Source organism: Microchirus variegatus (assembly GCF_963457635.1).
Source record: "Microchirus variegatus genome assembly, chromosome: 10".
Taxonomy (NCBI): Eukaryota; Metazoa; Chordata; class Actinopteri; order Pleuronectiformes; family Soleidae; genus Microchirus; species Microchirus variegatus.
Genome location: NC_139811.1, coordinates 8362313 through 8385877, shown reverse-complemented (window position 1 = coordinate 8385877; position 23565 = coordinate 8362313). Strand labels below are relative to the sequence as shown.

Genomic DNA, 23565 nt, shown 5'->3' with positions numbered 1-23565 from the left:
GTGAAATGTTTGTCAACAACTGACAGAATACATGTTTGAAAGTGTTTGACATGCAGCTAAATAAATACTTCAGAAACTGTTTTTACTTCACGTTTCACTGTGGCGTAATGTTATAGATGTGTGTGTGTGTGAATTCACTGCAAACTGTGTTTATAAATGATAAATATTGTATTCAAAATGCAATATCATGTTCACTTTCTGTAAATATCCGTACCGTTCGTTTTTTGTTATGCCTTCAAGCCTAGTAATACAACTCCCATCATCCATTGCGGGAGCTCGTGCTCGCGCTTCCGCATCTGCGCACTCCTGATCTGACGACACGTTGGGAAGGAAGCAGCATGGCGGACGACGACAGGGAGGAGAGCGAGAAGACGAACACATGTGAAATACTCGATGGCTCGAGTAGTGACAGTGATAGCGGCGACGTTAATGGCGGTGAAGACGATGTAACGGTGAAGACCTTCAAAGACCTGGTGAGTTTGTCTCACACGAAGCAAAAATAAAGGAGGAACGTTAGCTACTCGCCAGGCTGAGTTAGCTAAAGCGCTCCAAACATCATCTGTAAACATTGTTATTTTGTCCTTAAATATTACCTGGTGTGTGAAAATAAGCTGTTGACTGGCTGGACAACAGTATGAGCATCTTATTCATGTGTTACCCGGTTTCTTTACCTTCAACAGGGGGTCACAGAGGTTCTCTGTGAGGCGTGTGACCTGCTGGGATGGAAGACTCCATCAAAGATCCAGATAGAGGCGATACCAGTCGCCTTGGAAGGTCAGACACTATAGTAACATCACCGTGTTATATAAACTGTTCCCTTTGAGCGGCTCCAATAATCGAGCTTGAACAACTGTATTTAAATAACTTGCCACTGTAAATATAGACATTCCAATGAGCATAAGATACCCTTACAGTTTTAAGTTGTATTGGACAAAGCAGTGGTCGTTCTCTGTATTAATTACTTACATTTTCTGTATTACAGTCAATGCATTTATTATATGCATTATGCAATGTTTACCTTGCACAAGTTCACAGTCATGAATATGACGAGTGACTGACTTTTCAAATGTCTTTGACTTGAGACGCATTTGATTGCTTTATTGATTGCCTCTAGATAAGGGTTGCAGTAGTGTCCAGTGAACATCTGTTTTGTTGTTTATTTGATTGGTGAGAAGAAGCTGGAGAACCCAGAGAACACCCACGTACAAACGTGGAGAACATGCAAACGTCACACAGAAAAGCCTGAAACGGGGACTTTTGTATGGAATATATCATGACTTTTATCTTTCTGTGCCCCTTTTATTGAACTGCAGGTAGGGATGTTATTGGCTTGGCAGAGACTGGTTCGGGAAAGACCGGTGCCTTTGCTCTGCCCATCCTCCAGTCACTGCTGGCCTCACCCCAGAGGCTTCATACTCTCGTCCTCACCCCCACCAGGGAGTTGGCGTTTCAGATCGCTGAGCAGTTTGAAGCTTTGGGCTCCAGCATTGGTGTTAAATGTGGTATGTGTCAGTTAATTAAAACAAACATTGATGCAGCATACTTTCAATGGTGATGTACCTAAATCCTGTCTTGTTTGTGTTACAGCTGTTGTGGTTGGTGGGATTGATATGATGTCCCAGTCTTTGGTGTTGGCCAAGAAACCACACATAGTTATTGGTAAGGTCAATTTATTTGTATTTTTGCAGCTATGTAATTAACACTAGCACATTCATTCACAATAGCCCCCACTGTTAGTAATTGTTACTATTAGAAGAATTGTAGTATTGAGATGCTGACAAATGAGTGATGCATGTGTGTTTGCAGCCACACCGGGTCGGTTAATAGATCACCTGGAGAACACCAAGGGCTTCACCCTGCGAGCTCTGAAGTTCCTGGTCATGGACGAAGCAGACAGAATCCTGAACATGGACTTTGAGACTGAGGTGAGTGTTGAACTTAAACAAACAAAAACAACTCGTCAACATTTATGGCTGTAGACATCCAAAGGGATTCCACTTCGACTGAATTTGTATCTGCACTAAGGTCTCCTTGTTATCTCTTGTGCTCTCTACTCGGCAGCCTTATAGATGTAAATGTGTTATAAGTGAATAAGGAAATCAAACTCGCATTTTTCTGTGAGGAAACGTGTTGGTGGTTGTTCTGACTTTGCAAATCCTGCAGTGTTCACACTATTTGTTTTAAGACATTGTAACCTCACAGTCGACGTCTTTGACATAGTGGCATGTAATGTAAAGATGACTTTGTGTTGGCTAATTTAAATGTCAAACTGGGGAAAAGGTCTTCCATCTTTGTCGATCTGGAAGTAAAGTTAGGCAGTTCTACATTTCAACCCCTTTTGTCTCACTTTCATTCATTTCAATCTCTAGTATGAATAAATAAATATACTATATGTATGTATTGTTAAAAGAAGAAAACATGAATAGTCATCTCAACAGTAGATTGACTGACACTGAGCTTATCTTGTCTTACACTTACAGAATACCAAAGATAGTTTCTTGAGTATGCTTTCTGTTTTTGCCAGGTGGATAAAATCTTGAAAGTGATTCCCAGAGAGAGACGCACCTATTTGTTTTCTGCCACCATGACCAAAAAGGTAGGTTTACACTTTCTTTTTTTTAAAGAAAAAAACAAAAGGCTTTGCACTCATGCTGCATGGTAACCAAAAAATCTAATTATCATGCTTCTGAGCTTCTTACCATTTGAAGAGCCTGTACGCTGTTCTCTGGCTTATTATATTATTATGTTACAGGTCCAGAAACTACAGAGAGCAGCTCTAAAAGATCCAGTGAAGTGTGCCGTATCCACTAAATACTCTACAGTTGACAAACTGCAGCAATACTATGTCTTCATACCATCCAAGTACAAGGTGGTGCTCTCACAACACCACTATACATACACTGAACTTGTATGTAGTCTGTATTTCATGTCACTGAACTTATTTTTTTGTGGCTCTAGGACTGTTACCTGGTGTCCATCCTGAACGAGTTGGCTGGGAACTCGTTTATAATTTTCTGCAGCACATGTAACAGTGCCCAGCGGGTGGCGCTGTTGTTAAGGAACCTCGGAATCACTGCTATCCCTCTTCATGGCCAGATGAGTCAGGTAGAGCTGCACAGAGAAACATAGACTTATTTGGCATTTCAGCCTCTAGATTTGTGTTATGTTAATTTCTTTACAGCTAAATGAGTTTTGATGTAATTATATTCTGTATAACATAAAAAAAAGTAATGCTGTATTCGCCCTGTGTATCTTTCTTCCCTCCCTCCCAGAATAAACGTCTAGGATCGCTAAACAAATTCAAGTCCAAGTCTCGATCGGTGCTGCTGGCGACCGATGTGGCGTCCAGAGGGCTCGACATTCCTCATGTCGACTGCGTCATAAACTACGACATCCCCACTCACTCAAAGGTACCATGGAGCTTGCAGTCACACTGCTGCTTTATTTAGTGATTCGGGTTATCGATTATAATGGATCTTTATCTGTCTCTCTCAGGATTACATCCATCGAGTTGGCCGAACAGCCAGAGCAGGCCGGTCTGGGAAATCAATCACCTTTGTCACTCAGTAAGAGCAGTTCATTATCACAACTGTGCTGATACATATGCCCTGTGCAACTGGATGAAAATGGAGTTTTCTGCCCTTTTGCCTCAGGTATGATGTGGAGCTTTTCCAGCGAATCGAAACCCTCATTGGGAAGAAACTTCCTGCTTTCCCAACACAGGAAGAGGAAGTGATGATGCTGGTGGAGAGGGTGAGCGAGGCCCAGAGATATGCCAGGCTGGTAAGTCAGCTTTACCAATGTGATGATAGCAATTATTTCTTTTTTAAATGATGTTCTATAACCATATTTTTGTGCAGTTCATTTGCATGTCAATGCATTGTTTGTTAATTGTTTTTGTCATCTTTATTTTCATCCATGATGGTTTTGCATCAACCAGTTACTGTGAACTACAGTAGTTTTGGTGATATGTGAATTTACATGAGACCCACTTTCATGTGCTTATCTGGATCAACCAGATCCTGATTTGGTTCTCACTCGCGCTCTACTTTCTTATGCCATGTTTCCACCATGGCATGGTTCGGTTTGGTACAGTTGGTACTGTACAGTGTGGAAAGGCTTACATCAAGCTCATACAAAGCTTGACGTACTAAACCAAACTGTATCAAGATGAAAACACGACTAAGAAGACATCAAGCTTTATAAGAGAAAAGACTGCAGCCGTTTGCCTCGACTTCCATAGGATATTTATGTCAATAGCAAGGGAGTGACGTTTATTTCTGTGGACCAGTCAGCTGACTGTCATGTCACTGACCATACCGTACCATTTTTGTACTATTCCTAATGGAAACACAAAAAAAATGCATACTGGACCACAGTAAACTGAACAGCTCCACATCTTTAGAGAGGGTCCCAGCTTTCCAAGCACTGGATGTTATGTAAGTTTATCACAGTTTAAACTCAAGTGATTGGGCTGATAAGGGGGTTTATTTGAGTCTATTTAACAGGGCTGTTGGATTATGTTTGTTCTAAGCTCTGTAAGTTTTAGAGTAAAGGTATGTTGACTCTTTTAAGTCAATAAACAACTAAGCTGAGGAAAGTAACACTATTTTCCTCCTCAGGAAATGAGGGAGCAAGGCGAGAAAAGGAAAAGGCCCAGAGGAGGAGGAGATGGAGATGGAGATGATACAGAACAGGCAACTGGAGTGAGGAACAAAGTGAGAGGAGGTGGAGGAGGAGGTGGTGGCAGCAGAGGCGGCGGTGGTGGAGGAGGAGGAGGAGGGAAGAAGAGCAGAGGTGCCTGGAGGGGAGGGCGGTGAATCCTCCCACATCAACAGACTGTACATAACCGCAACATGAATGCCATCCCTGTTTTTGGTCTAAAACTAGATTATGACAACAGCATGTTTTAGTATGAAAGCAAATGTCTATTTAATTACAGAAACATGCCTTCCCCCTCCCTCCAGCCCTCTTTGATTGTTTTTGTTTTTTCCCTCTCTCTCCCATTTGTAATAAAATACCACTGTAAAACCAAAATGCTTGTTTGTGGTGGAGTGACGTATGATTGTGACTGTTGCTGAGCTGCTGTGTCGCTTTCAGACACAAGAGGGCAGTGTTTCAGTTTTCATAATTATTCATAGTCCATAACAACAATACTCTTAATTTAACACATGACAAAAGGAGGTTAAAATGTTCTGTCCTGGTTACCAAAGAATAATCATGATCTCAATACCAGACTACCAATTTTGCATTAACTGAATGAACACTGTTCTTTAAGATTTTTCAGTCATATGTAAATAACCAAGTGAGACTTATTTCAATTCTTTCCTCAGAACAAATATGTTTATATCGGTGCAGGCAAGCAAACGGTTGAAATGTACATTGTTTTCCATGCATCTCATTGGTTTGGAGGAAATTTGGGGGGATGGTTTCTCCCAGCCAATGGCGGAGAGGGTGAGAGGAAGACCGCAAAGTGTCAGACCAATTGTGTCCATCCTGCACTCCGTGCAGGGGGGGGTGTGTGGGGTGTGCTGTGCATAGATATTAGGTAGATATCCCGAGTTTTATTTTCTCAACGCCTCCGCCACAGTCAAAATTACACATCTCACTGTGTCCACTCAGGAGTGTGAAGCCACGGTTCTCCTCAGGTGAAGCCATAACTGTGTGGACTTATTGATGGTGTTATTGATCTGCGTGGTTACTTTCTGTGTCACCGGAGGAAGGCGGGAGCAGCAGCAGCAGCAGCAGTAGCGGTCAAGTCTGCTCGGTTAGGAGGGGCAGCACTGAGCACTGAGCCTGACTGTGGTTGTGGTGGTGGTGGTGCATTCCAGAGCCCCACATTACATGCCTCCGTTTCAACTGTAGCCTCGGTCGCACACAGGTTCGCGTCACGGCTGGACCGAACACCGAGGGTTTGACTGCTGCTGCTGCTGCTGCTGCTTCTGCTGCTTCATTCGGTCTCTGCACCTGGTGAGTTTAGTTTGTGGAGAGTGTCCGGGGCCGCGGGGGCTGACTGTGACTCACTGTGACTGACGGAGAGCGCGGTAAGTGAGCGGTGGTGCAGCCTCCGGGAGGATGGATGGATAGATGGAGACCCACGTCTGGAAACTAAAGTTAGGCTGTAGTCGTTGTTTGTGGGACTGAGTTCAGAAGAAGAAGCCTGTTGGCTCTTCCTCTCAGTGGTGTCCTACTTATTCGTAACTCATGTTCACTTCACAGTATCGTAACTTAATAATAGACGAGAGTTAAGCGGTAGCTAGCTTACTTGTAAGTCAGCATTGAAACACCGTAGAAGAAGAAAAAGTAGCGACGATATTATTGTAATGTGGGGGGGAAAACAGACTTTTCTGTATAATTGTGTATGAATTTTAATATAACTAACATTTTAGTGGCATTAAAATGTCTCTTTTTATTGCCACCATATTTTAAATGATGTGTTTTAATGTAAAAACAGCCTGTTAATGAGACAACAATGAAACGTGATAGGCTACAGTTCTGACAGGATGGGACAGATGATGAAGGCCAAAGGAGGCATTAAAGGTGCATTATGTAATAAATCTGAAGCAACTGGCCATAAAATCCTCCTAATATGTCACAGAGACTCAGGAATAATGTTCATATAACATACTGATACCTCACCAATAACAACAGTACAGCCAAACTATTTGGAATCCAAAAATTATTTTGCAGACTGCAAATCATGTTTATGTTTTGAAATCATGTTTTGGCATGTGGCGCCACCTACCGCCGTCTACCAATCATTGCAGTCAGTAGAGTCTCAGCTGCCGAGCAACCACAGGTTGCCAGTTACGTCAGAAAACGAAACCTAAAAGACCTCGGTATTTTGAATTTGAATGTAGTAACCGTTTTTGGCCACATTCTTACATATGGCATCTTTAAGGCCTTAAAATGCCTTAAATTCTCCTAAAATCTCATAAAAGGTCTTAAATACAAATTTGAAAGGTCTTAAAAATCTATTAACATGTCTTTTATTTAAAACGTGCATAAACTTCATTCTTGCTTTGAAATGTTTCTATTTTTGAGGATGCGATAACATAACTACAACACGGAACAAACGTAGGCCACCTGTGCTGCCCGGTGAGTATTTATTGAGCACCACTAGCTAGTCTGCTATGTGCGCGGTGTGTTACAGCTTAGCATAGCAGCGGAGAAAACTTAATGAAAGCCCACCGCTAAGCCGAATTGCTTGCATAAGATGGGTAAGTGCAAGTTGAACGATTTGTGGCTCGAATTTTCCTTCATGTCTTTTGTACTTTTTTTGGCAGTATGGATGTGAAATGGGTCTTAAATTGTATTCATTATGGTCTTAAAAAGTCTTAAATTTGACTTGTTGAAACCTGCAGAGACCCTGTTTTTAACTATTTGAAGTCAATTTGCCAATGCACAGCCATGTCGTCAGTATAAACTCAATTTATGTGTTACAGAAGGTTAATTAATGCACAATAAGGTTTTTACAAGAAAAACTGGGGCGTTTAGATATGAGCCATTCAGGTTGTTTAAGCTCCAGCTGAGGCTGCAACACTAGATTAAAAACCTGGTTTAAAATGTGGTGCTCAGCATTAATGTCCCTGCAACCTTCTGTGTTCTAGGTGGCCATATTGCTCTGGTAAACCTCAGGAAAGATGTCTCATCGGAGTGGGCAAGAGGACCCAGAGCGCTACCTGTTTGTGGACCGGGCTGTGGTTTACAACCCGGCCACACAGGCTGACTGGACAGCCAAGAAGCTCGTGTGGGTCCCCTCAGAGCGCCATGGGTTCGAGGCGGCCGGCATCCGAGAGGAGCGTGGCGAGGAGGTGCTGGTGGAGCTGGCCGAGAACGGCAAGAAAGTGGTCATCAACAAGGACGACATCCAGAAGATGAACCCACCCAAGTTCAGCAAGGTGGAGGACATGGCCGAGCTGACTTGTCTGAATGAGGCGTCCGTGCTGCACAACCTGAAGGACCGCTACTACTCGGGGCTCATATACGTGAGTGGATTAGACTTGGACCCCCTCAGGGAGTGTGTTTTTGTAACCGTTTATGCTTTCCACACTGTATGCAATGTTGTGTGAATGATTAACCTTTAAACTCTCAGGGCGCCTCCTTCTTACAGCTACAGTTTGAGTTTTACCCCAGGATGACAAACATAATTACAGAATGATTGGGAGGATTTCTGCCTGGATACATGCATGGCTTAACTTTTGGCTGTCTGCAGTTTGCACCCTTACATAAGAGTGAGATCTGATATTTACCATTGAGGGCAGTGAACTCTTTCTTCCATGTGAAGCCTGACCACACACAATATGAGTGACAGATGTCTAAACCTTTTTAACCATTGACAGACGTTCCCCCCCCTCTACTGGATCACCTCTCAAAAGTGCCTCTGTGTTACAGATTTTGTCCTCCCCCATAGGTTCTGTCTCACCTCTGCTGAAGACTGGCCTCTTCCATAAACACTGCTGGTTTCAGTTTGTTTGTTCTGCCCTGTGCTCCTGCTGTTGGGCCTTGTTTGATCACAGATGGCTTGACCTGTCTCTTTCTTCGGTGTAAAACTAAACACATTTGGCCCAAGATGAGGGCTAGCAGTGAATTGCTTTGACACTTTTAGCCTCACATTTAGATGTAGAGGAATCACAGCCGATACAGTTGATAAACACACACCATATCAGACAAATGGAAAGATTTCCCAGATCATAACATGCATCTATGGTATCACCGTAAAGCCACTTTCTCTATGATCCCATTTCACTACAGACAGCGCTGTTCTGTGATGTTCTAGTTGTGATTTTGACCCATTTAGTGACATGTTTCCAGGAATAGAATATGGGTTGTTATCAGCAGAGACTCAGAATCAGGGTCTGAAGAATTATTGTATTTTTTTACCCATGTTGAAAACATTACTACTGACTCTTAAATTGAAGGAAATTGCCCCCTTTGTTTATTAGAAAATCTCCTGTCAATGCAGCATTTGACAGATTGGTATCTGTCACTGTGAAGAAAACGTCCCATCAGCTGTCTTCAATTTGACTTTCCATCCACCAAATCTCTCATCTTCCTTCTCTCATACCTCAGTGTCATGTTTTCTACTCTCTCGTAGCTTCATGGAATTGCTTTGGTGCTTGTAAATTTGCCTCTTGCCCAAAAGCAATTGAAAACATGTGTGTGACTGTGTTGGTTTTCTGTCAGGAAGAGAATCGTCCGGTCCTGTTGAGCTTGTGCTTCCATGAAGAAATCCCCTACGTTCCAGACTTTTTCCAATGGTGTTTTATTAGCCCCCCAAAAGCACAGCTACGTGTACTGCAGACATAGCATAATGTCTCCCCCAGGCTGTGTTCTTAGATGAGGTGGTTGGGAATATGTCCATGTCTGAATCGCAGTGTTGATCTGCATAGTCTGCTATTTTTTCTCTTTGGGTAAACATTTAATGGGGATGCATACATTTCCCAGTACATAGCTCCCTTCACTTATAGCACAGTCAAATAGATGAGGCTCTCATTCTCTTTTGTCCCCCATGGTCATGGCCTTCACGTTGAATTCATAAAGTAAGACTCAACACCTGCCAAATAAGTCAGCGCTACTGATCAGTGTTACCACTAACAACGCCAAAACAGCAGCTAGTTCCTGGCAATGTGATAATATGATATCGGTATCGGCAGATATTGGATTTAAAATGGATTATCGGATATCAACAAGCATACCAAGACCTGTTGATACAACAGTAGGCTGCTACCTCCCTGACCTCTATGATGGCGCCCTCTACAACTATTGTTTTTATTACATTTATGTATTGCTCGATGAAGAAAATGTATATTTACATCTGCTGTGTCATGCACCGGCAAAATATTATGTATTATACTGGTACTGGGCACTAGGTTAACGCACGATGATGACTGACCGGAAATAGAGGTGCTTGACGTCATGTCTACGTGCCACAACACCGGAGTCCAGGCACCATTTACGAGTTAGTTCTGTTAGCTGCATTAGCTCCTTTAGCGCAGTTAGCGCGCCTACAGTCAAACCTGTGAACTGCGTATGAATGCCTCTGTTTTTAAAGTTTGGCGTTACATTAGGGACTAATTTTTCCAGTCAGTCGTCATGGAAACGTGCATTAATGTTGACGCTGTTAACCGATACTACGCGCCTAGCACTAGTATATACTGTATATTGATATCGGCTATCGGCCCAAGCACTCCTGATGTATTGGCATATCAAATATCGACAAAAAGTCCAATGTCATGCATCTCTTGGTGTGACCATGGCGTCTACCTTTATGCTAATTCTGTGGGTTGTCGTCACACTCCACAGCTTGCCAGCACCGGATCTCTTTAGATCATCGCTGTGTTTTTAGTCCTCTGATCTGTGTGTGACACATACTTTTACACTTACTATGACACTTTTGCTAATGCTTCCATCCATGTCGCACTCAGTTCTCTGTGAGGTGGTGAGTCACAGGCTAACTCCGTGCTAGCGCTGTGCCCCTCCATGCTAGTGGGGCTACAAGCAGGCCTTTGTGTCATGAGATAAGCCCCAGCTGTCAGAAAGCCTCAGCATTCTTCCATGGCGAAAAAGATCGTCCGTCTGTCTGTCTCTTGCCGCCCACTTCAGCTCGGCTGCTGCTGAGTGTCCGTCCGATCTTCACCAACTCTTTCTCACACTCACTCTTCCCCCCCGGCTCACAGACGTGACATGATCTGATGTCTTCTTTCTTTATGTCGTCTTTTCCTGTCCTCGTTCTTTACGTCCTTAATGGTTTGCACTGTATTGCTGTGAAGATGTCACATGACACGTGTATATTAATCAAACATGTGCTGTGTTTCTGCTCAGAACTCTGTTCTATTTTTGAATGCTGAATCTGCTGCAGGGAAAGGGATGAAGCAGCATCTATGCAAACAGAAATACACAGTCATGCTCGTTCTCATATCTACGTATGATACAAGGAGTCTCATGTCTGAGGTTAAGTCTGGTTTGTTAAAAGCATGATTTTTCACTGAATTACTAACAGACTGCAGTGTGAATTTTAAGCCAATGGCAACGCTGCTCTAAAACCCCACGATGCAAAAATCCCCAAATAATTAAAGCTGGAGCGAAGTGGAGAGCGTCCTACTGTGGCCAGTGTGATTTGATACGTTGCACCTCAGTGTATTGGACATATTTCAAGAGGCTTGTTTAAAGTTTTCTCTGGCGTTGTTTTGAAATGACTAAACTGGAACCTTGCAGGGGAACGGTCAAGGTCTCCAGATCAGTTGCAACCAGGCAGCCTCTGCACCCACAGTGCCTTCTTCATTCAGCCTCTGCAGTGGAGAACAGCACTATCCACACAGGCACACTGACTGACTGACTGACTGGTCAGAGGCAGATGGGCTCGGCTGTTGTGTCTGCTGTTGCTCGTGTGTTGCTCAGCTGTTACTAGGCCACACTATCCCTTCCCCTGGATCTGATTTCACAGTTGAAATATCACCTTCTCTTTCGTGGACAAGGCTCGGCCTGGTAGTTTGGCAGGTGTTGTTGAGGTAGTCTTATGGTCACATGTTCTTTATTATACTGTATCTTTGATGCTGTGGGGTTATAGATTGGAAGCAGCAGCAGCAACAAACATTGTAGATATTGCCACTACTTACTGTCAGTGTGGACAGTACTGAGTACAGGTCTGAATGCACACAATGCTTCCTCAGATTCAGTCAAATATCCACAATCATGGGCCACATCGTGGTTGGCGTAGTGGTTAGCAGCACTCTTGTCTTTGCAGTAAGAAGACATGGGTCTTCGACCTGGTTGGAACAAGGGTCTTTCTGCATGGGTTTTCTCTGCGTTCTCTCCGGTTTACTCCCACAGTCCAAAAACATGCAGATTTGGGGATTAAGCAAATTGTCCATAGCTGTGAGAGTGAAGGGTTGTTTGTCTCTATGTGGCCCTGTGATGGACTGGCGACCTGTCCAGGGTATACCTTGCCTTTCGCCCCCTATATGCTGGGATTGGCACCAGCACCTTACCCGACCCTCATGTGGAGGACACCATGGCTCACGGATAACGGACACAGTAGATACTCACCACCATGTTAACAGTCATATTTACTGCATTCAGATCTGATATTAGCATTTGTCATCAGTGGATTATACATTTTTAAGTGCTTTACTGATCTTAAGGGTAGGTAAGTAAGTGCAAAAGCTACCCAATGCTATCAGGGTTTGAACCATCGCAGGGAAACCACATTGAATCTGATTTCAAGTCCAGTGACCCGACAACTCGGCCATCGCAGCCTTGTCTAAAGTAATCTTGTTACAATATATTTCATAAATGTTATTGGTTATCGCAACTATTTTATCTAGTGATCTAAAGCAGACTGCATATTATGTGCACAAGTAACCAAACAAAACATGACGGAGCACTACCTGCAACAGTCAATATTGGACCTACACTCCAGGTACCGCTCTCCAGCATTGTCAGCTGCTTCTGTGCTGTTTGTCATAAAGAGGAGACCCCTCCTTATTTATAGCAGCTCCAGTTTTCAGATAAGGGCGAAATTAACATTTCATAAGCCTTGAAAAGGAGAGTGGGCAGTTAGAATTTCAGTACATCCTCCGAGCTCTCCTTCCCACTGTTTACTGGGAGGAGCAGTTGCTGACAACACGATACAGGGTTTGTCAGACCACTGCTTTTCAACTGCAGTGGACCCTCTGGGAGTGCTGTCAGCTTGATCTTTGCCACACTCTTGATTTCTTTCTGCCTTGCTTGCCTTCCCTCACCGGTTTTCTTCCCCTTTGTCATTTCTGTTGCAGCAGTATAGAGTGTTGAGGGCCCAAATTGAGAGCTGTCTACTCTTTGTGAACCTATGGGCTGCTGAGTCACTCGTGCCTTAAATGTATTTTTCATCATGCAGCAGATGTCCTGATGCTATGATGGATAAAGATCACATTTTGACAGCTTTTAGAAATATTATACATATTATATACTTAGGTCTGATACCCACCACCTGGAGGGTCAGCAATGAATAAAGACCAACTGTGCTGTTTGCTCAGATTGGCATGCAAAGGTGAAAAAGGTTGCACTCACACACACTGCATTGTGTACAGCCAACAAGCATGGGGCCACATGGTTGGAGTAGTGGTTAGCACTCAGAAAACCTTGGTTTGTGACCCGGGCCTTTCTGCATGTTCTCCCTGTGTGTGTGTGGGTTTTCTCTGGGTTCTCTTGTTTCCTTCCGCTGTCCAAAAACATGCAAAGTTGGGGGATTAGGATGGTTGTTTGTTTCTATGTGGCCCTGTGATGTACCCTGCCTTTTGTCCTATGTCAGCTGGGATTGGCACTAGCTCCACTGTGACCCTCATGTGGAGGATAAAGCCATTGAGGATGGATGGATAGAGAAAGGAAATGTCTTTACTTCCCAGTATTTGGTGTTAGTCTATTAGGTAATGGGACTTTGTTTGACTGACTGACTGAATGACTTGTTAAAGCAACAGCAACAGTGTCTGGGAAGAAGATGGAAATTGTCCTGCTCTTGTTAGCCGTTGCTGTTTTTCTTGTGAAAGAACAGAGAAGTTGCTGTTATTTGCTTGCTTTATCATTTCCGTGTGTCCAATTGGCTGAAGCTAAACAGCCAATCAATCTGGTGGATGGCCAATGCCGAATTGGCCGTTCCATGGCCCCAACAAGGTCATAAGCTACCAAACATCCAACCCTTGTGGCAGCTTGCCCATCTTACACTGACCTTGAAACCACTGCTTCTGACCTTTGGGGTCTCCATATGCTTAGCATCTTCTTCATTCTAAAGTATCTGTGTGCTATGGGACATTGTTGTGGGCATTGTTGTGAAGCATCATCTGCAACAGGTGCTGTATGTATAGAATGCTAGTGTGATAGGCAGGCTGGACATTTGTGCCTCTAGCATGCCATGAAAGTCACACTACTGGCAAGCAGCACTTTTTCTATGTCATCTATAGAAGGAATGCATAGCCCCCTATAGCATCTGCAGAATGAAAGAGAGAGCCAATGCCCCACCAGGGCCTCACTCATTCCTAGCCGCCTTGCTGCCTGGTCCATTCAGCCTACAGCATAGCTGAGAAGTGTTCATACCACACACACTCTCCGGGGAGAGATCTTTGGGCTAATTGCACAGCCAGATGCAACACCGCAAGCTAGTAGTGCAAGCATTTTGCTGTGACATTAATATTCTTACACTCTTATTTTTAACTCTTTTAGATTATATGCATTCATTAGGATGACTCTTGTTTTTGCACAAAGAGAAAATAGACTGTTTAATGTTTCTTTGCAGTCTCCATTCCTCTAATTCTGTCTGACTCTATCAGTCTGGCCTAAGTTTATCACTGTGTTCCGTGACTGCTCTCATGACGTAAGCTCCTAAAAAAAGAAAAAATGAGTAACGACCAAGTGATACAATGCAGACCAGGTGACGCTTAAAAGCCAGATACTTGCATGTTCCCGTTTAACGTGAGAACACTGATATATTGCATGTTGAAATATTTATATTTACTTCAAAGATATTTTGCCTGTTTTAAACCACATGTGTTTTTATACTTCAGGAAAGGAAATATGGTCATATATATTTTGAGATTTCCCCTTTTTCGTTTTTCCTCACTGTGTTTTTAAACTTTTGTCTGTTTTCTATCTTTAATTACAGACATACTCAGGCCTTTTCTGCGTGGTCATCAACCCCTACAAGAACCTCCCCATCTATTCAGAGAACATCATTGAGATGTACAGAGGGAAGAAGAGGCATGAGATGCCTCCACACATCTATGCCATCTCTGAGTCAGCATACCGCTGCATGCTTCAAGGTATGACACAGCCTTGTTTTTTCAAAATGTCCCCTTTTGTTTGCTTCATTTCAGACAGGTTGATGAAAGTGTTAGGGCTCTGTAAGCCTTACACTAAGTCAGTATCATCAACTTTTCCTTTTTTTAAAAGCACGTGTTTGCACCTTTGGCAGATTCCTTTCATAAAAAAGGATTTTCCTGGTAGTGAGCGAGAATGCCTCTCTTCAGGCATCGCAGTTTCACTGTAGTGAATCCTCATTGTAGGTGTGTATTATTATTATTATTATTACAGCATATTGATAATGCACCTTTAAAATAAGAGTGGGTAACAACAATGATTTTGTAATACCATCTTATTTGTAATGCATGTGGTAGCAACAAATAAAGGTGATTTATAGTGCTGGGCGCGTTAACGTGTGTTCACGGTATCAACGTTAACGCACGTTAACGCATGATACGTTTCCATGACGACTGACGTCAATGTTTACGTGACTCCGGATTGTTAAAATGAGTCTCTTAAGTTAACGCTAAACTTTAAAACAGAGGCACATATACGCAGTACACAGGTACGCTGGTTATTTGTAGCGCTGCTCTTTTTTTTGAATAAACAGACCGCTCCAGTTCGACTGTAGGCGCGCTAACCGGCGCTAAAAGGAGCTAATCCAGCTAACGGAGCTAACTGGTAAACGGTGCCTGGACTCCAGTGTCACCGCACATAAACATGACGTCACGCACGTCTTTTTCTGGTCAGTCGTCATCGAAACGCATCATGCGTTAACGTGCGTTAAGCTAGTGCCCAGCACTAGTAATATAATATTACACAAATACCATGTTATTTCCAAAGTAATATACAGCGTAATTTACTATTAACTATAGCTCTATTACTAGGTTATAACTGTACATTCTATAATAATAGTAAATCCTATTACTTCCCTGTTACCAAATTATAACCATACTATTATCAGATTATCTGGAGGTTTGATTAGTAAGCAGAACTGTGGATTTTAGTATTATGGATTTGCATTAGCAGTTTGGTCTGTCCTGGCATGGAATTTAGCTCTCTTGCAGGCAGCATGAGGTTTGGCCGCATAGTCGGGGAGATTAGTGTGTGAAGAGAGTGTGTAAACTGTGTGAAAGGTCACAAGGTCAGAGAGGATGTGACATCACTGATTATGTCTGAGATGTCCACTGTCATGGCGGGTTCCAGTCAGAGATGTAACTGTAATTGCTGGGTTTTCCCACATGTACAACACAATCATTTTTTAATATTAGGTTTAATATTGGAAATATTTAATCGCTTCTTAAACATTGTAAAAATCAGTGGGGGAAAGGATTAACGATTGAAGTGTTAAGTCTCATTCTTCATACTGCTCTGGTTCTCAATATTGTTGGCACATGATAACACTGCGCTTATGTAACCTCTTGGCTCTGCATGTTATTATTTCTCCAAACTGTGATCTTATTTTGGTTTTGAACCACACAAGTTTAACAAGTACTTCATATGTCATATTTAAAGACATGTTTTTTAAAACTTTTGTTTAGTTTATTTTTTATTTTATTGCTTTAGTTTGTATTTTGTTTCAACATCAGTAAAATATAATCGTGTGGAGTGAAGCCTTGTTTATACTCGCACGGGACGCAGATCACTGCATGTACGGTGCATGCCCAATGAGCAGCCATAGTCTGGATAAACAGGCAACGACGGTAGCTCAGTGGTAGAGGGAGGGAGTCTTCATTAACTTGAAGGTTGTGGGTTCAATTCCTCTACATGTCATTGGGCCACACACTTAAACACATATCACTCCTGACAGCTGTGCTGGCAGCATGTTACTGGGTAGAACAGGAAGTCTCTGTGTCTCAAACTTGACATGGAACTTCTTCTGTGTGTTGTCTTGTATATTATACTGTAAAAACTCTACATCAAGACCATCAAGGTCTCTCTGGTCTTTTAACTGCTCACAAAGACAAATCAGCTTGGCTAGTTTTCCCTCTCTGAGGCTTCAATTCTGTGTAAAGTGCTCGTGCGCAATCACAAAATTCAGCGGTGTGCGACATAGCAACCGTGATATCTTTTGCAGCCCTTGCACCCAACGTGTCGGGGGAAGATTGCGTTATTTTCTGCCACGTGCAGCCATGTGCCAGATGTGCTTCAGCGAGTATAAACTGAAAGTGCTGCAAGTGAAAGATAGGGTTCAGCTAAACATCAGTCTTAGATTTGTCATCCACATTAGATTTCATCCACCCTGAAAAGGCAAAGACAGCCCAAAATGGTAGTAGCGCATACTATAATGGAGAAGAGTTGCTTAACCTGTTTTGATGGATTTGTATCAAAGCTTGCACTGGTGTGTGTCTTCTCAAAACATGTTCCATGTGAGCATGGTTGGAAACTAGAGACCCACTGACTCTCTTTGGACCTCACATTTTTTATCTGTGATGTAGAATATGTCCAATATGATAACATAGTAAATATATATGACAAACTTGAGTATGTACGGATATCAATATCACGCCAATACAATCTTGCTGAGCTATAACCAGCATTCGCTTTAACTTAAGTGATGTATCGCTGTCATATTTAGCATTAATGGATGGTATCAGATTCCCTTTTCCCTGTACCTGAACCCGTTATTTCAGCCAACACGATACTGAATATCTTATTGGCTGTTTCCTAAGAAGAACCGCTGTTATGAGCTCAACCTTTATTTGAGTCTATCACTGTTTCGAGTGTGCCATCACTGTCAAACTCCTCAACCACTGCAGTACTTTCTCTGTGTAAGATGTGCTGTTTTCACTGCAGATTTTCCAATGTTAACCCTATTTTTTACATATCCAACATGTGTCAGCCTTGACATGACATTGTCACTGGTTGTCTGGTTGACCTCCACAGCTGCAGTTGTAAAGCTCCAGGGTTTGAGTGTCTTGACTGATGTGCCATAGGCTCCCTGTTATTACAGGCTGGGATCTGGTCTCTTGCCTCAGCAGGCTGCACAGCTGAGAGCTGGCCTGCAGCCCTGGACTGTGCATGCTTGGAGCCTGGACCACCAAGTTTGGTTCAAGTCCCCATAACATCAAAATCAATATTTCCAACATGCAGTATATGGCCTTATTCCAGAAATATCCTTATCATCATCCTATTTCTCAGAACTAATACCTTCAACTTCCTCTAGCCATGTTGCAGCTCGTTTTAACTAGAAATATGTAAATATGTGGAAGATACCAGCGCTCTGAGAGGCTTGTCTGAATGTGGAACACCACGCCTCTCGTTTGCCACCATTCTTTCCCCTGGGTGACCCCCTTTTCTGTGACGCTGGTGCTCATTCTTTCGGACTGCTGTCCCTCACATGGGCCAGAGCCAGGCAACCAGTGCAATGAGGTCATCACTGTCCCAGCTTTCCATACCATGCTGCATGCTAAATTCTACAAGCTGAGTCACTGTCAAATTGTCACATTCCCCCCTGGCAGCCTATTGCACAACGTTGAGCTCCTGAACAGGGGTGCGTTACCATGGATACCTGTGTGTGCGACCAAAATAACCTTCCCTTGGGATCTCAAATGGAGGTGTCACTTGTTGAGTGGCGGTAGTTTAGGTGGCAGCAGTGGAGGGCTGCGGTGTGTGTTGTTTGCTGAATCTGGTTTGATACGGCTAATGTCTCGTCGAGGGTGAGAAAAGCTGCGTCCTTAAATGCTTGAAAGCGACTGCGAACTATTGAGGAACTCCTACGGTTTCAAAATTGCCTTCTTTCTTCTGTCTGTGACAAGAGCAACTGACCTCTTTCATTTCCACCCTTTGCTTTGCTTTAGTTTCCCGTCGAGTTCTTTTTTTCTGTCTTTCAACCAGTTCTGGCTTGGAAGACACTGAAGAGGAAAATTCCCCACATCCTTGAAGGCATTTCAGTTCAAATAACACGAAAAATACAAACCACAGCTCTGCTGGAAGCTTCGTGGTAGCTCTGTTTGCTTTGTCTCCTCCCACTCGTGCTTTGATCGGGAAACACAGGACGACAAGTGTGTGGAATGTCCACCTTCCCATCACTCCTCCTCGTCAAAATACAGCCAGGGTTGCCATGGTTACGGGCCTCTGTTTTACTGACAATGTTGTGACCCCATTTTCTCTTATTTCACATCTCAACTAGCCAGACCACAGAGCTAAGTTCTTGGCAGATGTACAGATTCCCTCTGTTTGTGTGCTCTGCAGTTTTCATTCATTTCTTCAGCTCATCTAATTAATTAGTTGCCTATTTCTGGCTCATGTTGCTGTTTCTCAGGATTAGGTCAACTTACACTTAAGTGGCAGTACACTGCGATTGCATAATCTTTCACATATGTGGTTCAAAGCAGGGGGACATCTATGCATTGTGTTACAATTTGACAAGGAAATGTTGATGCAAAGTAATTGTAATAGGATTTCGTTCAAATTAGTGACCAACAATGGTCCCTTGAAGTTAAATTATAAACCTGTCAGCCTCACCTACCTATGTTTGAATTGTTGATGTCCAAGTAGGAGAAGAAAAACAATAGCAAGAACAAGAACGCTAAGTTCTCATGGACAAGATGTCCTTATCCTGATGATGTAGATTACAGTTCAATTGTCCTAACAGAAACACACAAACTCATAACAGAAAAGACCGAGGGCAGACCTCAAGATTGTGCAAAAGATGTGAGTTTATTGTTCAGGAAGAGCAGCCGTATCGATTACTGCTGTGTCTGCGTAAACAGGGCTTTCCTTGGTACAGTAGCACCTTTTTAATTGCTCAGTGTTTTGTTGTCGTTACCTTATGGAGTTGAAGAGACCACAAAGACTCATATTGTGGGATTTCTTTGCATTGCCATATTTTACAGCAGCGCTGGCTGGCTCCTACTGTCCTCTATGGCCCCCATTTACTCTGTAAAAAGGAATGTTCTCCTCAGTTGTGGAAAGATATTGGCAGTGCAGCAGTCTTGGGTGCAATTTCACTAACTGCATTATTGTTATTAAGAAGAGCCCAACACACAGAGACACAATAAAATCTTTGCCAAAGTGTATCACAGAGTTGAGAGATGTGCCCACTTCAAAAGTAGTGTTTGATGCTCCTGAATTTTTTAGCAAAAAGCAGATCCATGAAGTGCTGAAAGAGAGTTGCATTCTGTATTTTTGTTTCCAGTAATGACGAGTCCCTCTGTGCATGTGCTGCACACACTAAATATGAAGACAGATGGGATATAGGAGGTAAATCTACAGTTAGACAACTAGAAAGTGTCTGGAGAGCATTGTGGGAGACACGAGAAGAGAAGAGGAAATGTCGAAGGCCTCAGTATTGGAGGAGGGGGGGTATTTTTTATAGGGGTTGAGCCAGGATAATAGGGGGCATATGCAAGACCCCTAACAACACGATAAACAGGATTGGTAGATGGACAAAGAATAATGAGGAGGGGGTCAAGAGCAAAGATGAAAAAAAGACTCAAAAGCTGAGAAAGAGGGAGTCGGGCAGAAGCAAGAGGGGAAAGAAGGGACGGGGTTATGGGGGAAACAGAGCAGACATTACAGGGGAAAGGCAGAGGGGGCGGTCAGTATTGTGCCTCACAATGGGGGCTTTGTGCAGTCTGAAGGGGGCTGGGATCAGGGTGCTCTGTATGTGTGTGTGCGGGTGCAGGCAAGGAGGCCTGGAACTACAGAGCTCTTCCCTGGGAAATGAGGCCTCTTGTTGGGGCAATGAGGGCTGCAGCGAAGGGGCTGGTGAAGGACACTCCCTGAGACTGAGTGACAAGACAGGTGTGGAAGGTCATGGGCATTTTCCAGGGGGCTTCAGAAAGACTGGTCTGTTCTCAGTCAGGACATATTCAAGAGATGAGTTTTCAGACAAATGGGGAAGCCTGTTTAGACCGCATGTTTGCATGAGTGTCTTACACACTCAGATACACACAGGAAGAGAAATCTTTGATGGCAGACTGGAAGCTGTAATAAAATCAGGAATAAAATCATATTTTAATTTCAATTAAAGACTGATTTAAAGTATTTAAAGTACGACCTAACATAGAAAGGGTAATCATTTGGAAAGCTGTTCATCATCATGCATAAGTATGTGATTGTTTCTGGGAAATAAAACAGTGTTTTTAACATATAAAAGTGATGTTATATTAGAGATGAACAAATTCCCTATTCAGTATTTGTATTGGTCTGATATTGGTCAACATCATGCTGTAGTGATTATGAGCTTTGTGGAAGAAGAAACACCAAAACAGATGAGTGTAATTTTGTATAAAGACTGATTGATATTGGTATTGGTCGATACTCAAGGCTGTAATATCGGTATCTGACATTAAACAGTGCAGTATCGCGCCATCCCTACTCCATATTGGCTTACGTTGTGTGTTTACACACATGGAGTCAATAGTCTGCACTCGTAACTACCATGTAGCAGGTCGTGACCCGTGGTGATAGGTGTGCGTCTGTGAGTCAGCCGAGAGACTCAGATGTTGTGGAGAGATGATTTAAGGCAGAGTCGCTGTCATGTACTGCCCCTCATTCTTGGAAAGTGTTGTCATGACAGACACATAGCATTGATACCAGAAACATCAGCGGGGACAGATAGGGTTTCCCGATTGATGCCGTGGCGGGTTGCGCTCGCTGAACTCACAATCTTACAACGGTGCCTTGTGCAGACCAGGGATGGAGCAGCGAGCTGACGAGCTGCTTGATCTACTAATGTTTAATGAGCTAGTGATGATATTAATAATAATAATACTATCGGCTGACCACAGACACAAAAATGTGGCGCTTATCCAAGACTGCATACCTGGTTTATACCTTGTACACTACTGGTCAAAAGTTTGGGCTCACTTGGAAACCTCTTTATTTTAAAGGAAAAGCATTTTTTTCCAATGAATATAACATTAAATTAATCAGAAATACAAAGAAATTATAAATGTGGTAAACAACTATTCTAGCTGCAAACTTCTGTTTTTTTAATGGAATATGTACATAGGTGTATAGAGGCCCATTTCCACTGCTCTAATGGTACATTGTGTTTGCTAATCGCGTTTGAAGGCTATTGGATGCTGTTGAAAACCCTTGTGCAATGATGTTAGCACAGCTGAAAACAGTTTTGCTGGTTCTTTGACGAAAGAAAAGTTTAAAGGGCAAAATTGTTATTTTAAAAATCATTATTTCTAATCTTGTCAATGTCTTGGCTATATTTTCTATTCATTTTGCAACTCTTTTGATGAATAAAAGTGTACCTTTTAATGGAAAACACAAAAATAATGTGTATAGGTGACCCAAAACTTTTGACCGGCAGTGTATTAGAAGCTAAAATCTCTTGGAGAGTTAGCGATTCCTCTATTTACATGCTGATACCAAAACTGATACAGATGCCACAACTCATTAATGATGATAAAAAGCTTGTTTGTCTTGTTTATAAAACTACTACTCCTGAAATACTAGTATTTAGATAGGTAGTTGGTGATTTTAACAGTAATGAGACAATGATTGGACATCTTTGCAGAAATGTTCTATTTCTAATTACTTGCGTTGCAGCATTTTGGCTATTAGCTTGCAGCTTTGTTTTATCATTTTCAGTTAAACAGACAATTCCATTTGAGTCAGTCATACACTGGGTTCCATTCTGTGACTGAACCTCTGCTCCCCCTTGTGTGTCTGGATTCCTGTGGAGCTGCAGAGCTTAGCACTGTGATATTGGAGGTGCCAGCAAAAACACACGTACACAGGGAAACAGCCAGGATTATGGTGAGCCTAGCTATCACAAAGAAACCACTGTGGACCAAACAAGTCACCCGGCCGCTGCCATCTGCAATCGATTACATTGCCAAATACTTTCTGCCACAGATCCTGCGACTGCTTTCCTCTCCACTCTCGTTGGCAAAATGGCAACACCCAATCGCATGGGCTAATTTTAAACTCCATGTAGGCATGCTGTTGTGCAGCATAGCATAAACAGACATGTGCATGTGTACAGAATGTGTATAGAGCTCCAACAAAAGGAACAAACAAACATCAGGGAAGTTCTCAAGACCTGTGGCGATACAAAATGGGCTTTTATTAAATCCTCAAAGAACCACAACAAAGAACCTCAGACAGCCAATGTAGATGAAGAAAACAACAGACGGAGAAACATCGTCATGCCATATGTGTCCGGCTTATCTGAGAAATTCAGCAGCATTTTCCAGAAGCACAAGATCTGTGTAAACTTCAAACCCAGCCACACCCTGAGGCAAGGACTGGTTCGCCCCAAGCGCGAAACACCCAAGTCCCAAACTGAGCAATGTTGTGTATGCAGTGCAATGAGGAGCGCTCGGTCCTCCAGAAGAGCCAGCTCCAGGGGGAAAAGACCCAGCTTTACACCTGCATAAATGAAAAGGGACAATCTTTTGAGGATGCCAACATGTTTTGGACAGAGAAGACAAATGGTTTGATAGAGTGGTAAAGGAAGCATCTATGTCCATTCAGAGCGACCTTCCCTGAACAGAAGAGGTGGCTAAAGACACCAATTGTCAGCCACCTACAAAGCTGTCTCGAGGGCCCTCCCCCAAATAGTTTCACCCCAATTCACACTTTGACTCATGTGATTTTAACGGCACTCATTGTACTCAGGGGGAACAGTCTCTGATGAATCACACTTTGGCTCACATGATCGTTATGTTAATGACCCCAAGGTGCCACCAAGGGTTTATAAACCTGGGGAATCCCACACCAATATCAGAACTGGAGGACCCTTTTGGATGGGAGGCAAAACGTCTTCAAGAACAGAAATGCAACTTAACTATTTTAGCTTGGGAAAAGCTGCTACCTGTTCCATAC

At 42.9% G+C, this 23565-nt stretch overlaps 2 protein-coding genes across 3 annotated transcripts in view; both read left to right on the top strand.

The window, feature by feature from the left end:
- Window positions 1-338: 338 nt before the first annotated feature.
- On the top strand, window positions 339-4986 carry ddx47 (DEAD (Asp-Glu-Ala-Asp) box polypeptide 47; the record flags this gene model as incomplete). Its single annotated transcript, XM_083896376.1, has 12 exons — window positions 339-473; window positions 681-774; window positions 1314-1502; window positions 1588-1659; window positions 1807-1925; window positions 2525-2596; window positions 2753-2869; window positions 2959-3105; window positions 3273-3410; window positions 3496-3566; window positions 3654-3783; window positions 4623-4986. 12 exons carry the CDS (start codon window positions 339-341, stop codon window positions 4818-4820), a joined length of 1482 nt encoding a protein of 493 aa, XP_083752502.1. The 3' UTR covers window positions 4821-4986.
- A 581-nt stretch (window positions 4987-5567) lies between these two features.
- Window positions 5568-23565, top strand: part of LOC310933605 (myosin-10-like) — a 55171-nt gene continuing 37173 nt past the window's right edge. For both annotated transcript variants that reach the window (XM_083897123.1, XM_083897124.1), the window contains exons 1-3: window positions 5568-5648; window positions 7611-7988; window positions 14636-14792. In XM_083897123.1, coding sequence (XP_083753249.1) covers window positions 7644-7988; window positions 14636-14792 — 502 coding nt within the window. In that variant the 5' untranslated portion in view covers window positions 5568-5648; window positions 7611-7643. The remainder of the gene's footprint in view (window positions 5649-7610; window positions 7989-14635; window positions 14793-23565) is intronic.